The 16,447-nt window shown below is 48.7% G+C and overlaps 1 protein-coding gene across 1 annotated transcript; it reads right to left on the bottom strand.

Moving 5' to 3' along the window:
• Positions 1-297: 297 nt before the first annotated feature.
• On the bottom strand, positions 298-12,586 carry LOC112559363 (protocadherin-11 X-linked-like). Its single transcript, XM_025230537.1, is given in 5 exon segments — positions 298-1,492; positions 1,495-1,725; positions 2,460-2,672; positions 5,449-8,128; positions 12,321-12,586. Coding segments are annotated over 4 exon segments (2,646 nt in total). The 5' UTR covers positions 7,300-8,128; positions 12,321-12,586; the 3' UTR covers positions 298-1,141.
• Between the last annotated feature and the right edge of the window lie 3,861 nt (positions 12,587-16,447).

Raw genomic sequence — 16,447 nt, 5'->3', positions numbered from 1 at the left:
GTAATATAAATTTATTAAGTAGGCGTTCACCGGGGTATGGGGGGAGGCCAAGATTCAGACATTGGAGCGGAACGGACAGCAGCTTTTCACAGAACATGTTTAAAACATTCTATCGTTCTTTTATGGAGTGAAGAGTCAACAGCCCATCAGAGAAACATATCGACTGGTGAGGACGATGACAAATATGCAGGTGCCTGCATACTAACCTACGCGCATGCGTGTGGAGGCGTGAGTGCAGTTGAACGATTAATTTAAAAACGACAGTGACGTCACACCACTCTCGGTCAAACGATTTCCTCAGATTTTCATTTTTATTTTCAACTTTTCTCCATCGACAAAACTTTCTTTTTTTTTCTTCTTCTTCTTTTTGGTGTGAGACAGAGTTGGTGTGTAGTTTTACAGGAAGTGTGTCATCGAGGAATGTGCTACAACAAGGAACACAAGGCGGAACACGGTTACAACATGAATGTGTACAACAATCCATCCAATGTCCTTCCATCGCTCAGAAATGTACAACAGTCCATCAGTTCACTCACTCCACATGTCTGTACCTCTCTCATAAGTATGTACAATAATTCCACATACACCCACGTTCTCTCTTTCTCTAGTTTCTACCTCCTTCACTCATTCCGAACTAAGATTACACACGAGGCAGTCTGTACATCCATGATTATGTGACAAGCAAACTGTTCTATTCTGTGTTTATGTGTCGGGGTGTGCGCGCTTGAAGCCACGCTACCTGTGTGGAGAAATTAAAATGATTGACAGATGAACACAGCGACCTATGACATACCACATCGCTTTTGGAAGCGAAACATCGAGTGACACGGGGACGAGAGTGTGTTTGTCAGTGTGTGCCTAGCAACCACTGAGCGTCAGTTCTATGTCAGACAACATCACATTCACGTGCCATTGCACAAACACAAGTGACTTTTCACATGAGTAATATCAGTAAGGTTTGTCCATCTCTTGAGAGATGTAAGTGAAAACAATTCACAATATTTTCACACACAGACTCCAGACGTTCCAACACTCTACAAGCTGTCCACACACACCTACACACGCACACACGCATGTACAGAGAACATATTCACACGCGCACATGCACTCTATTGCAAGTGGATGAAGCATGAATGTCTGGCTACACCAGGAGATCGTGCTCCACATTTTTATAATGACCTTCTCCACTTCCGTTTCCGTTACTATAAATAGCACCGGCGTGGTGAACCCAGTCCCCATACACGTCATCGGTGGCCACGCTGTAGCTCCCGGATGTGGTGGTGTCCAGTTCGCTGTCCTCGTCACTGGCCGCACAGCGCCCTCTGGTCTGAAATGGTGGGTGAGCACTGGAGTTCTCGTAAGTCACGTTTGGCGAGAACCGCACGTTGTTTGGATTGCGACCTTCTCGCACCTTGCCGCCCGCCGTGCCGTGTGGCTGGAGGGAGCGAGAGAAGGTGGACAGCGGGGTGTCGAAGTAGAAGGAAGTGTTCATGGACGAGCTGGCAGGCAGAGGGGTGAAGGTCGTGTCGCCGTGACCGCTTCGTGCACTGTTGCATGACGGGAGGGGACTGTCGCGCAGCGGCCTCGCCGGATGTTGTGCACGCTGCTGCTGCTGGGGATCTCCTCGTCACTGCCGTGACCGCTGTCTCCAGCTGTCGTCTCCGTGGAACTGGTGCTGTGGAAGTCGTCTGCTCGGTGGCCAGTCTCAGGATGGAACAAGGGCGCCTGCAAGGAGCAGACCAAGGATTGTGATACCGACATCTTTTATTGACATAATGACTATGCCAAAGTAATTTTATGAAAAACCAAACAAGTTTCTTGCCAGTAAGATTGTCTCTATTCCACAAAGACTTCCATGTTTGTAAGACTGAACGCCCAAATTTGTGAAATGTTAGTAAGACTGGGAGCCAAACTAGTGTGCGCCAGGTCTGGATGCCACGCCATATTTGTGCCAGTAAAACTAGGAGCCAAAGGAATTCGGGAACTCAGATTACTAGACTCGGTGTTTGGGGTTAGAGGTCAGAGTAGACAAAGGACAGAACTGTTATGGGTAGGTGGAATGGGAAAAGAGGAATGTTAGGACGAGGAAGGGAGAACAGAAAACACGTCTGCTGCAGTAGAAAGATAAAGATGACCTTTCACCTAACGGCGAAAATGTGTCCATACTGAGCTGCGATAAGCGATAAGGAAAAGTTTTAAGGAAGAATGCGATAAAACTGCGAAAGAAATCTTTTTTTTCTGAAGGCTACTGGTTAGTGGGACAGAAGAGTAGGAGAAGTGGGTGACAGTGTCTTGTGAGACGATAAGACAAAATGGTTTCACTGTGTGTGAATAGAGCGGAGCAAGTGCCACTCACCACAGCCACCTGTGTGTGTAGACACAGTGCGCAAGAACCTAGCAGGTCCACATTTTTCACACCATGATTGTGTCAGTGCCACCAAGTGCTTGTGATTATTTACCTTCCTGCCCTGCTGACCGTAGGACGGGGTGAGCATGAAGGACTGCGAGCCCCTGACATAACACGTCCGCTGCCTTGGCAATCCCAGCATGCTTGAAGATCCTATGGTGTGACTTCCGGTCTCACCGACTTCACTGGAAGCGTAGGCAGAGTCGGAAGTGCTGCTGCAGCCTCTCTTTGACATTTTCTCCACGTCATGGCTCAGCGAGTGCACCTGCCACACAAGACACAAGTGAGGTTGACAAACGTCGCTCCACATGGATGGAGAAACACGTAGTTTATCTCTCTCTCTCTGTCTCTCCCTCTGTCTCTCATACACATCTAGCACATCCTCCCAAAGTCCCTCTTCCTGCCATGGACATAGGACAGCAGAGATTTAAGTGATGTTACAAGATGATGGGTACAAGCGGGCAGGTTATACAAAATATTTCAGTGAAACCATCGTCACGTAGCTACAGGCACGTAGCCATGAGACCGACGGACGTAAGCTGTGTGCGCATGCGTTCGTGCGTCATCGGGATCCGCGAAAGCTCATCTTTTTAAGTTAGAATAGAAAATTTTAAAATTCTGATATTTCTACACGAGCCTGCGTGTGGTCCTGATGGGAATCTTGAAGTATATATTTGACAGAAGAAGACCTATTCGGAAAACTCCAAATCTTCAAGGCATGTGTGTGTGAGAGAGAGAGAGAAAGAGAGGGGAGGGGAGAAATCTGGTTTATTTATCCGTACCCACCCCAAACGTTTGTTTTTAACTGGTTTGTATCCTTGGCCTCCCTCTCCTCCGATAAACAAGGGGCCGCGGAGGAAGTCAGGGAGGGCGTGAACAAACCTTTGCTTTGACTGTCCGGCAGCTGCAGCAATCGATGCTACATCAAACATCCCCGTGATGGATGTAGCCTGTGTTTGCACGTCTGTAATGATGCACTTCAAACCGAGGCTGTCTCCATCGGTGTAACCGTCGGACAAACAGCAAATCTATGGAAGCGTTCAGACCCTAATATTGGTCATGCAATTTGCAGGGAGCGGGGGAGCGGTGCTCGGCCAGGCAGTCAGCGTTTATTAAAATTCATGGTATCTTGAATGGCGCCCCTGAATTTCAGGAGAGGAGCCCCCTGTAGGAGACAGCCGCGCCTCTATCGGACTAATTAGGGAGAGACGTGCGCAAACTTTGCCTCCCTCGCCAAGCGCCAAAGCAAATCTGCCGACCCCCAAACTGAATTAGATGCGCGAGACAACGGTTGGCTCGTGTCAACTGAATTACAGGGGCAGAGCACTCCAGAAGACGCGAGCGTTTGAGCGAGACTCACTCCTTCAAAAAAAGTAATAAAAAAAAAATGCAAAGAAAACGAAAAGCGGGACGAGATTGAGATCGTGTCGTAATGAAGGCCGGGGCTCGTCCCGCTCCCTGCTGCACGAGATGGAAACATTCAGCTTGTCCTCCGCGCTGCTTACCCGTCCAACGACCCATTCAGCCTCCATGGCCTTATTACCAATCGTATGTCACGGACTTTGGATGTATCGTGTCATTTACAAACCCTAATTTCTGGCGGAATGATGCTAGTTGGGTGTCTGTGTGTGTTGTTGCCATGTTGGTGGAGGTGATCACGTGGACAGATTGACTATTAACGTCAATCACGAGTGGCGGAGGTCCTGGGTGGAGCCGGAGAGTTCATCTGGCAGTGAAGGCACTGCACTTTGGTCGTCTGTCAGACATCAGGAAGACAAGGCACCATACTCTGGTTGTCGTCTCTGGTCTGTGTCACACACATTGCTCTGGTCGTCTCTCATCTTTGTAATGGGAGATCCGGCACTGGTACTGTCTGTCTCATTTTCCACAAACTATTATGAGTTACCGAGGGCCGGTCAGTTCCAATGTCTAGCTCAGTCTTTGAAAAAAAAATAACACACACACTCCTCACTTCATTATTCTTCGTTGTGTAATGAAAAATTACTTTTCCTTTTTACAATCCCCCGAAAAAAATAAAAACTAGAAAACAAAAGAAGTGAAAACCAATTTGTCGGATCTGCAATGTCCAGAGGCCAGGTTCTCAAGGCGCTACCCGGATGTGACAACAAATCCCGTTAGCTCCAATCCTCATGTCTAAGACAGTTAACCCTTTGGTCACCTAACCATGACTTGTGGCTCACCTTGTCAGACACAAGACCACACTTCTCCATCTCCTGGACCCTTGTTTTACCACTGGACACGTTTTTATTTCTCTTTTGTGATGTTGGTCACCTGCAGCTACATGTCAAGCGCTGACTGCAGCTGTCTGCAGCTGTCTATAACGGACTTTATTATCCCTGAAATCTGCCGTGCGACTATAATCTTTCTGTTCACTTCTGCCATAAACCACCATCGTAAAATCCATCTGAATTACAAATTTTTGGATATTTCTTTCATGTACAAGGTACGGTCGTAAAGTTCAGTCACAAGGAAAAGCAGAAAATGATTTTTGTTGCCTGACGACGAGAAAGGACAAGTTTTATGTCAAGGTGTCGAGGGCTGACGTGAGGGATGGCGGCCATGTTGGTAGGGGGGTTGTGCGGAGGGGTGGAACACAAGAGATGCGGGAGGGGGAGGACAGCAATATTGTGACTTCACAAGAACATAAACAAACATGATGGATGTAGAATAACAGAGAGCGATGTGCGGGCCTTTCGTGCCAGGCCACGGTTCGCATGTGAAGAAACAATCACGATGGCAGACCTTATGTAAAATCTATTACCCATCTCATTCCTCTCTTTTTCGTGTAAAAAAATCACGTGCACAAATCAAATCCACCCACCCTCCCCCTCTTACCCACGAACCTTATTTGAGAATCGCACCCACCCTTTCCCGCTAACGCAAAAACTGTCTGCACATAAAATTATCTCTTTTTTTTTTCTTTCCTGCTCAACCAAGAAGTCTTCCCCTCTTCTCTCTCCCCAGTCACGTGAGGTGGAGACTCCTCTCATACAAGGACACAAGTGCGAACCCTGACCTACCTGCTGATTGTCCGCAGGACACTGAGTACCCGCCATCTCCAGCTGGCCACCCGCATCAGTATCCGGGCAACAGGCGGCCCTGTACTTGAGTTTCCGGTCTTGGTCCAGCTTGCGAAGCACGCACAGCGTGGTGAAGACGCCAGCGGCCACCACCACTGTAAAGACGACAATGACGATGACGATGACAATGTAGCGGTCGTCGTCGCCAGTCAGTTCGCCGCTCACGTGACGGGTGACGTACAGGCTGATCTTCTGCTCGCTGGACAGCGGCGGCGACCCTTTGTCTGTGGCGCGCACCAGCAGGTAGTAGCTGCCCACCTGCGCCTCGTCCATGTCACGAGCCGTGATCAGCGACCCCGTGAACTCGTCCACCCGGAAGTAGCTGGAGTTACCTCCCACGGTGGAGTAAGACACGACGCTGTTCAGGCCGGAGTCAGGGTCGACGGCCCGGACTGTGCCGACTATAAAGTTCGCCTGGACTGGGATGGGGAGGGTGTAGGTGTTGCTGCCGTTCTCCGGAAACACAAACTGAGGCGGGTTGTCGTTGATGTCCAGGATGTCGATGCGGACAAGCGCCGTGGAACTGAGTGGCTGACTGCCTTGGTCCTTGGCCATGACGTACAACACGTAGCTGCCACGTTGCTCGCGGTCCAGTGGACCAGTGGTCACGATGACCCCCGTGTTTCGAATGGCGAAGGGGATGGGAAAGTCCGATCCGAGGCTCTGGACGATGGACAGCACCACCTGCCCACCTGGTCCCGTGTCCGGATCAAAGGCAGACACGTTCCCGATGTACGTGCCTGGCTTGACACTTTCGTCCACAGACATCACGTATTCTTGGGCCGAGAAGGTGGGGATCTCGTCGTTGACATCAAGCACGTTGACGGTCACTGTCGCGGTGGAGGTCAAGGGCGGGTCCCCGTGGTCCGTAGCCAGCACGTAAAAGACGTAGCGTGACCTTTGCTCGTAGTTGAACTTGTGAATTACCTTGACCAGTCCATTCTGCGCACCGATCAGGAAATTTCCTTCAGCCCCGAGCAGCGAGTAAGTGACGTTGGCGTTGTCGCCGCTGTCCGCGTCTGTCGCCGCCACCTGGATGAGCCCGTCGCTGGGGCTGTTGTTCTCGGCAACCGATACGAAGTGATCCTTCTGCAGGAAGGCGGGAGCGTTGTCGTTGGCGTCCACCACCCAGATGTCGAAGGTGGCGCTGGCACTGAGTCGTGGCGAGCCGCCGTCCGCGCACGTGATGAGAACAGTGTAGTGGTCCTCCTCCTCGCGGTCCAGCGGCATGTTGATGATGACCTTGTACTCGTTGAGGTCCAGCGGCTGCAGGTCGAAGCGGTCGCTGTGGCACGAGCAGGTGACGATACCGTTCGCGTTGGTGTCAGGGTCCGAGACGGCCATGTAGGCCACGGCCGTGCTGACCTTTGCCCTCTCAGGCACGAAGCCGGGCTTCATGTCCAACACAGAGAGCAGGTCAACGTTTAGCGCGGGCGGGTTGTTGTCGGTGTCAAGGACGGTGACCTGCACGACTGCCTGCGCAGCCATAGGTGGACTTCCTCCGTCCTGCACCTCCACCAGCACGCGGTGCACACCCACATTTAGTGCCTTGGCCAGAGTCACGACCCCGTCCTTGGCCCCTACTCGCAGTTTCTGGCGTTCACTGCTGGGCTGCTGCACGCTGATGGTGTACTGTAGAGCAGCGTTGTCGCCGTCATCCGGGTCAGTAGCGGAAACAGTCAAAATGGCGGTGCCTTCCGGGGCTGACTCGCTGACGTTGACCGAGTACACGGCCTTGGTGAAGGTAGGGGCGTTGTCGTTGACATCCAGGACCAGTACACTGACTGTCATGGCGCCGGCGCGGGGCGGTTGTCCGCCATCGTACGCCCAAACAGTCAGATTGTACACAGGCACGACCTCCCTGTCCAGCGGGCCGCTGACCACGAGACTCAGCTGCGGGATCCCGACGAGATTGTGGGACTGGACGATGGTGAAGGGGGCGCACTCTGGGGCTCTAGCATGTAGGACTGCACTGAGTAGTTCTCACTGGCGTCTTTGTCGGAGGCGGGCTCGAGGGAGAGAGTGAAGCCTCTGCTGACCGCTTCCGACACGTTCAGTGTCATGCTCTGCCTGGAAAGGTCGGGAGTTATCGTTCTTGTCTCTGATAACGACTTCGACTTTGACGTTTTTGAAGAAGCCATCAGAGGACTGCACGGCGACTTCTAAGCTCAGCTGACAGCTGTCCGAGAAATGGACACAGTGTTTCTCGGTCGATTCGGCCTGCAACGGTCAGAAAGCCTCCGGTGGAGGAAATCTGGAAGAGACCACTGTACTGGTTTCCCTTGGAGAGCAGACTGTAGCGCAGTGAGGACAGGGCCTCCTCCCCGAGCACCTCCTTGATTCCAGAGTCTCCAGACACCTTTGCCGACTAAGGTGTCGACAGGAGCTTCTTCCTCCAGGCTGTAGGTGATGCTCTGAGGGATGCTCTGGTGTTGGGACGCCTGGAAGGAGCAGAGCAGGAGGAGGGCAAAGAAGTAGAGATGGAGTAGTGGAGGCATCGCTGTGCTTGCCGGTGGCTGTAACCACCATCGTGGAGGGGAGTGGAAGGGCGTGGAGGAGAGTGGAGGTATGGGTCGGAGTTCTGCAGGAATCTGTCTCAGGCAGGAGTCGGGTCTTTCATCTGGAAAAGAATACCAGCGTATCATTTTCTGCCAGAGTAAAATAAAAGGAAAGCGTTTCAACTTGTTTGTGTGAGTAAGCGACTGTGTGTGTGTCCGTGCAGGTGGGATTGGAAAGAGGAAGTGAGCGAGGACAGGCTGCTGGCACCATCTGTAGACAGTTCTCTGTTTAAGTGTTGAACTCTCAAACTGTCAAGATCTTAGCTTTACACTCTGTTTCTTTTCTCCCCTGTCTTCTTTCACATTATTTCTTCTAGCCTTGCTGTCTAGTCGAATGACAGGGCGCCCGCTGGGAGACACTAACCCTGACAAAGTTTGTTCTATTTTCTCCACACACACACACACGTACACACACACACACACACGCACTCACACATTTGACAAGCCTACACGAAGGTCCTTGTACATTCTTGTAGCCCTGCCTCACTGACAGGCCGGCGGTGAGACCAGGTTGCCCTATAGCAGGACAGGAAGGCAGGACATCGATCAGGTGCTTTTCAATCGGTTACCTGTCGGCAGGTCAGCGGGCGGTCCACTGCGGCACAGGGCAGGTCACGTGATTTTTGTCAAGACACGCGACAGGTGGGGGGAGAGGGCGGACGTGGGGGCAACGTGCAATTAACTGCCGACATTCATTAATTCCACATTTCTGATCACCTTGCGAACAGGACAATCGAGTCATTGGTGGCGCCATACTTTTATTTTGTTCAAGTGATGCTACTTGACAGGCCACAAAACTGTGTGTTTGTTGAGACAGGTAGCTGGGTTAAACTCTGTAAACACACGGTCACACACCTGGACACAACACACGGCTTCTGAAAATCTGAGCCAATGTCCCTCCCTACCTTCCCCAGTGCCACCATTGTTTGGGTCTGGAGATGCAGTATAGTGATGGATGACACCTGACCCCTGAGTGGGTATGCGCACATAGTCTCCCTTACTCTCTCTCTGTGCATAAAAACGTCACACACACACACACACTCACGCACACATGCACACAAAAACATTAGGACTCATACGGACAGACGTCAAGTAGCAACGGGAATGAAAGGAGGAACCAGGAAAGACACTTTCGGAGAGAAAGAGCAGAAAAGAGTGAGGTGGTGAGGATAGAAGCTGTAGCAGTCCTGTGGACCAGCCACCAGAAGACAAGTTGTTTGTTGTCAGTTGACAATCGTCTTCCTGGAGCCGCTGGGCAAGAAAAGCGGGTATGGGTAGACAGTGGGACTGTGTTGCTAGACAAAATAGTTGAACTGATTTGTGATCCAATCGTCTCAAGTCAGGTTTTGTAATATTGCTCCCCCTCCACCCCAGGGCTCCCCATCAGCTGGTCATCTCGCCCCTACCCTCTCTCGCCCCACTTGGAAGTTTTTGCTGACCCCTGCACGGGGTAACTGTTCCGCTCTGTTCCAGAGTATTCATCGCAATAGTCAAGTAACCTACAACATTTTGTAACATGTCAAGACAATGATTTCATCTCAAAATAAGACAGACACACAGAAGACAGAAAAATGGAAATGTAGAAAGCTACACAACTTAATTAATCACTACAAAACCATAATTCCATACAAACAGAGATATTTCAGACTTGCTGGTCATTATTTCTAACTAAGCAAATGTCGAAAGTTGGAGTAAGTTTGGCGACATTATGTGTCAACTTCGGTCTGACTAGACAGTTTTGGTGAAAATGTTGAGGACATTGGAACTTTGGCGACATGGTGGACTGTCCAATTGATTGTCAACATGTTTGGCAAACAATGGCACATCCCACAGTTGATACTTCGGCGCTTTTAGCGGTTTAAAAACGGTTTTAATTATGAAGCTGGGTTCTGCTGATTTTTTCTTCTTTTTTTTTTGCGGGTGGGGATATATTTTAAATATTTTTCCAATATCTACGTTTTGATAAAAAAAAAAAAAATCAAGGAAGTTCAACCCTTTATGTTGAAACTGTTATTCAATGCTGTGTTTAAGTGTCGCTTGACCAAACATTCTTTTTTTACATGTTATTTTGGGAACCCTCTATTTACAAATAGATTTACAACTGTTGTTTTTCAAGCCATTGTCTATAAATGTTCTTCGATCCTCTGTTTTACAAATGTACTTTTTTAAGTCCTGTTTCGTGGATGCAGATGACAGCAGGAACTAGCATCACTGTTAGGACACAGAAATGTCTGTCTTGGCTCAGAGAAGGAGACAGATGTCTTCTCGAGCACCAGCTCGCCAATATCATTGCCTGCCACAACTTGGTCATCATATATTCATGACCATCGACCATCATATAGACCTTGGTCACTGTGCAAGCACCCACGGGTGTGTGTTGTAATACTGAGTGTGGCTTGAGGAGGGCAGAGAGGGAGAGGTGATCAAACATTCGCCTTTCGACATAAAAACGCTAAGATGATGGCAACGATGACAGGTCATGAAAATACGGAACAGAGGGACTGGATTCCGAATTCATTCTAGTCGTTTACGATTGCTGGCATTGCTGTGTAGTGAGTGGGCCACATCAGTAGCAAGACATTCAGAACCTTGTGTGACTTGTGTTGTTTGTGACTGGTGTGGCCACATCACTAGGCAGGTGGTCCAGGCAATCGTAGATTAGATGATGTACGCTTCGAAAAATTAAAATTCTGACATTAGCAAACATGATCAAAATCCATTGTCATCACTGCAATAATGTTACATACACATTCAGAACCTCGTGTCCGAGTTTTAACTATCTTATAAAAGTACATTTCTCTGTGACTTGAAGCTTAATGTTTCACCTGTTAACTTTAAATACAGAAAGCTGGCTTGCGCCCTCTTCTGTTGCAGACCCTAATCATAAGTCATAAACATGAAGAACATCCTCCGGCTACGGCCTACAAACTTTCTTTCACCTTTTTTTGCGGATATGTCTCCACATGTTACGATCATGTGTCATCCGTTTTGTTTATAATATGAACTAGTGAACCAACCTTTGTTCCTTTATTTGAGATGTATTTCTATAAAGTTTCCTATGGTGAGTTTGTACATCAGACAAATCACGTAAGTGCCTACGTCTTTAGCGTGATACCCGACTACTACTACCAATAATACGTTTGGCAACGAACAGGAAGATGTTTATTCTACATCTCCAACTTTACGATAATCACATTTTGAGAATAAACAGAAAAAAGTTTACTCTAGATTTTGAAATCACTGTGAACATATCCGGTTATTTTTTTTTTTAAAGTAGCTGCTTGTCACATCACAAAATTAAAAAGTGAATTTGCATGAGGGTTACAAGTAACACAGGACGCAACCTCCAACGGACACCTTATAGTCATCTACAAACAACTTATAGTCATTACACAGTCATCTACAAACACTTTATAGTCATTACACAGTCATCTACAAACACCGTATAGTCAGAGTCAAACACTTTACTGTCGTCACACAGTCCTCTACACACACCGTGTGGTAAACACACTCGCCTACAGACACATGGACACTACGTGGTGTGTGCAGAGCTCACGTAATGACACACAAACACCACGTAGACTTTATATAAACACTGCGTATCCGTCGCTATCTGAATTATTTCGCAGATATCCGAATTAAAACAAATGCACAACATTCAGCTACACGTTTGCAAATAATAAATACACGTAACAAACGGCTTTTTTAATTTCTAAAACAGCAACTTAATGATTAATTAACCTGTTATATTCGTTATGACATGGCCTGACCTCGTTATGATACTTAAACATGTTGACTCATCCTTTGTCTGAATTTGTTATTGACAACACAGTAATCAACTGTCTCTGCTGACTTCAATCCGATATAAATAGTGATACATGTATAAATAAATATACTGAGAGACGGAGGGACAGGAGGTATGACAGGTTGACGACATGGACAGTGAATATTGTTGTTGCTAGTCTAGCGGGTGGCCGCCTTTAGGACGACTGTTGACATTGTGCGGGTGTGTCAAGCTGTTATCTCTTGTCTGATTCAATATAAGTGAGAACTGAGCGAACTTATTCCTCAAACGTTCGAGCTAACAATTGTACAGAGCATGTTGACTGTATAAAAAAAACCTGAAGACATTAACTGATTATTACAGTAACAGTTGTATTAGTTGTTACATGGAGTGAGAAATCTTGTTACACGTGACTTAGGCTAATAATTAGCAAACTGCTAACTGACGGAGTCATTAGCAAAAGTCCTTACCTTGGCCAGGACACGCTCACACGGAGGATCCCCCTGCACTGTTCACTAAGTTCACTCCGTGATTAGGAGGCGACTGACGAAGCATCGTCGATACTGATGGAGGGCTTTGGCACAATCGCACTGCTTTCTCTCGTCACACCCGACTGACCATCACCAACTCACTGATCCGCATCGACACGTACAGTTCACGCTGCCTCCCTCATCCCCAGCGTCAACACACAGGAGGAGCGACTCAGGGAAAGTCACTCGTGGTGGGGAGGATAACTCTGTCCCCCGGACATGCGTGCGCCAGCGACTTGACGGATGTCACCGAACAGTCGACTGACCAATCGCGTGCCGCGGCTTGTGGGAGGGGGCGGAGCTAGCGTGGGGATGGCGCGCGCGAGGGGAGAGAGAGAAGGTGGGGAGGAGACGGAGGTATGTAGCCAACACCGGAGCATGTGAAAACACTGCTTGGAGACATTAGGGCTGGGGGCTGAGGGGTAGGAGTCATGGAGATGGAGGAGGGCAAGGATTCACCCGACAGAATCAACAACGCAACGTGAGGATAGAGCGCCCGACAAGATTTTTCGCTTTCCCTCGGGAGATAATGAGCTATCAGCTAGCCATTAAATTTTTAAGTAGCCGAAGAGTGCTGTTTGCCTCCACTGTGCTTCTTTAAGACGAGAGAGAAAAAGTTTCTTGCAAAATGCAGCCACGGCCATGTTTGTCAGCCTCCCACGCCGGGCACCGAAGTGAGAGAAATTTCGGGAACGCCTTGAGTAAGACGAAGCCTCGCCATTTGTAGACCATACACTGTTTGCAGACTTCATAGCATCCTTGTCCGCAAGCAAATTAAGTGGCTGCTTGACGATGGCATGCCAACGGTTAAACATGTTGCATACATCCGATATATTAAAGTTTAATATTTCATTCAATGAAAATAAAACAGGCTTTTGGACAAGATTAGATGGCTGATAAAAATGCACAAACGGAATTTGGTAAAAAGACAATTGAGCCAAAAGGAAAATTATTGATGTGATGGGGGAAAGAAGAAAGATGAAAGCTGGGGATGGTGGGCGGGCGAGGGGAGGGGAAAATGGAGACAAAGACAAGAAACAAGAGATGGAGGAAAGAGAAGACAGAAATCACTCAGAGGGAAAGAAAATAAAAGAGAACAAAAAGGAGAGAGAGAGCTTGGAAAAATAAAAACAGAGACTGGGGGCATTGATAAAAGAAAGTGAAAAAGTACACTTAGCGGAATGAACTGGAGTGAACAGAATGCGAGCATAGAAATGAGGGGAAAGATGGGAAAGCCAACCAGAAAAAAAAACTCACTCACTCAGGAGAGAAGAATGAAGTATCTTACTATGAATGATCACTAAAGCTTGACCTTAACTATATTATACATATACCGTTTGTCATATTCTCATTCGTTTTCTTTTCCCACATTTACCATTTCGTTGGTGCCACAGTTCCAACATCTGAAGCTGACCAAGTCTCTAAGTCCACGTGTACAATCCTAGAGGTTTCTGAAGATGTTCTGAAGGTGTCCGAGTGCAGTGACTGGAGGTCGAATGGCACGCAAACCAATTTTAAGGCTCTTTGGCACTTGTCTCACATTTTATAGTCCTTACTCCCATCCCACCCCATCCCCAGCCTCCCCAAACATCAGGTTCCCTTTTTAACGGTCCTGCCTGCACAGTTGACATGAAGCTCGAGTGGTTGGCCCACAGCATCCTGGGATACCAACTGTTTGTTACGTGTGGGCCACCCGACCTGCCAGTCCGCTAAGTGACGGGGGCAGCTGGGGCGCACCCACAAACAAAGAAACAAGATGGAGTGAAGGAGGCTCAACAGGGGGAGGTGCAGGAGAGACAGAGGAGTGGGAGAGAAAATGGAGCCTTGAGATACCTTTGAGGAATGCGGATAATTAAACTTTTTACCTGTCTGTCGGAGGGAGGCTGGCAATTTTCTGGCGAATGCAATCACCGTGCGCTGATCTACATCGGAGCTACCTGACACGCACCTGCAGTCGGCATTAAAAGTTGAACAATGACACGCACTCTGCTCAGGTGAAGCTTTTTCTCCTTTAATGCCAGTGAAATTTATGTGGAAATTTGTTCTCAGGTCTTCCGTGGCAGATGTGTGCATGCAATTTTTCTCGTCTTTCATTCAAATTTCGTTTTAAAACCAGTGTCATCGACGATGTCTCATCAACCCTCGTGACGTCACCGATGACTAAACCTTATCATGCGTACGTCACCGATGATTATTTTTGATCCCAAGGGTCATAATGGCGATTCGTTAGTGACCTCTGGCTTGGTGGACATCAGCTTTTCAAAGTTAATTCCTTGTCACAGAGTCAGCAGTGACTGTTCACGGTGTCACCTATGTTCAGCTTACAAAGCTGTATTTTCGTATCCACCCGAATTTTCTTTCTCTCGCTGTCTGAGCGATCGCCTCTATTATTACTGCTCCCTGGCTGTCGATAATGACATGTATCCCTGTTACCCCAGGCCACAGATCGCAATGATAGTGGTGGCGAGGTCCGCTAGGTCCTTTGTACACCTACTCATTGTCATCACCATCTACGTCCGACAGTCCTCCACTCAGACCACGCTTGGGATGCCGGCAATTTCCTCTGCGCCCCCGGGGTGGGTTGGGGTTGGTGTGGGGTGGGAGAGAGAGACACAGTGCCGGGTGTTGCGTGATGTCAGGGAGCCAAGTGTCTACACTCCACCGCAGTACCACTCGCTGACGTTCGTGTGATTGGCCCCCGGTGCCCCCTGGTGACCCCGCCACCACCTTGGAGTCGCGATCAAGCGGCCGGAGCGGTGAGATGCCCCGATTAACCTGTCCCTGCCCGAGGAGCACCAAGGCGACAAGTTTTATCATCTTCATCTCTCGCGGGAGGAGCGCAGCAACGAGAGTGCGCGAGATCAGGGCGCAGGGGTCACGTGGGTCTCGCCCCAGGCTCGTCGGCGTAAGTGTCTAACGGCGAACGTCTTTGCCATCAAGACACTTTGCATTCCACTTGTAACAAGTCGGGCGACACCCGCCTGGCTGAACTAACAGGCTGGGCGACACTCGCATGGCTGAGGAACAAAATTGGGTGACGTGCGCGTGAGTGAGCAGGCTGTGACGTTCGCGGCGCGGAGGGGAGACGGTTGGGTGGCGCATGCCTGGCTGATGTAGCAAGTTCGTGTCGGTGGAGCTGAAGTAGCAAATAATTTATAGCTCGACTAGTCAAAGAGCAGTTGGGTGATGGTTGGTGGGCTCAACACATTTCATTTATGGGAGGGTTCATCAGAAACGCTGAATGTCACCGTCGGCGGTTTGGACCATATTCAACATGATAAGTAAAGCTAATCTGAATTATAATTTAAAAATAATTATCATAAAGCCATGCCGTGTAAAATCTAGTTTTTCTGACTACAGCAAGGGGCCGCTCTCGTGCATATTCATCAGAACAATGATACGGAAAGAAAATTCTTACATTTCTCGAGCAATGTCCAGTGAATATATCACGTGGTTTTCTCGGCTTCTTTAAAATTCAGATGAGGTAATACGATTGCTGATGAGGAGGCAATGCGGTTAATATTGTAATGAATTGTGAGACTGCTGTGCAGATGAGCTGTTTGAAAGTGAATGGCAAAAAGTATTTACAGACCCTGCAGGACGGGAGGCATACAGCAGCAACAGTCAGACAAGGATTTTATCTCAACAACCTAGTGAAACAGTTCTGACATATGAAAGTGATTATGAGGTGTTAACTGGGAAACAACAAATACCAGGAATAACACACATTGCTGTTAGTCCTCTGACACAAATGTGTCTCACCCAACACGTCCACCCAGCTCTCCAGGCCTGAGCTCTGCTCACAGTTCTCTAACCTCACAGTTCTCTAACCTCAGACAAAACAAAGTCCAGCATCTACATCCAGTCAGTCCCACCAGAGGTGTGAGAAACGGGATTGGACACTTTACTTTCGACATTCACCTGTGGGTGTAGCTACGCCCATGAGATATGTCAAACCCTCCTCCCATTTTTCTGCGGAGAGAAGGAAAGACCTGTAGACATTTATAGCCGCCTTCAGACCATCATGGCCCCGGGCTCCCTCCCTGGCGCAAAGTGACTCCTGGAAC

This window comes from Pomacea canaliculata, linkage group LG3 (assembly GCF_003073045.1).
Source record: "Pomacea canaliculata isolate SZHN2017 linkage group LG3, ASM307304v1, whole genome shotgun sequence".
Lineage (NCBI taxonomy): Eukaryota > Metazoa > Mollusca > Gastropoda > Architaenioglossa > Ampullariidae > Pomacea > Pomacea canaliculata.
This window is presented reverse-complemented; position numbering and strand designations above follow the sequence as displayed.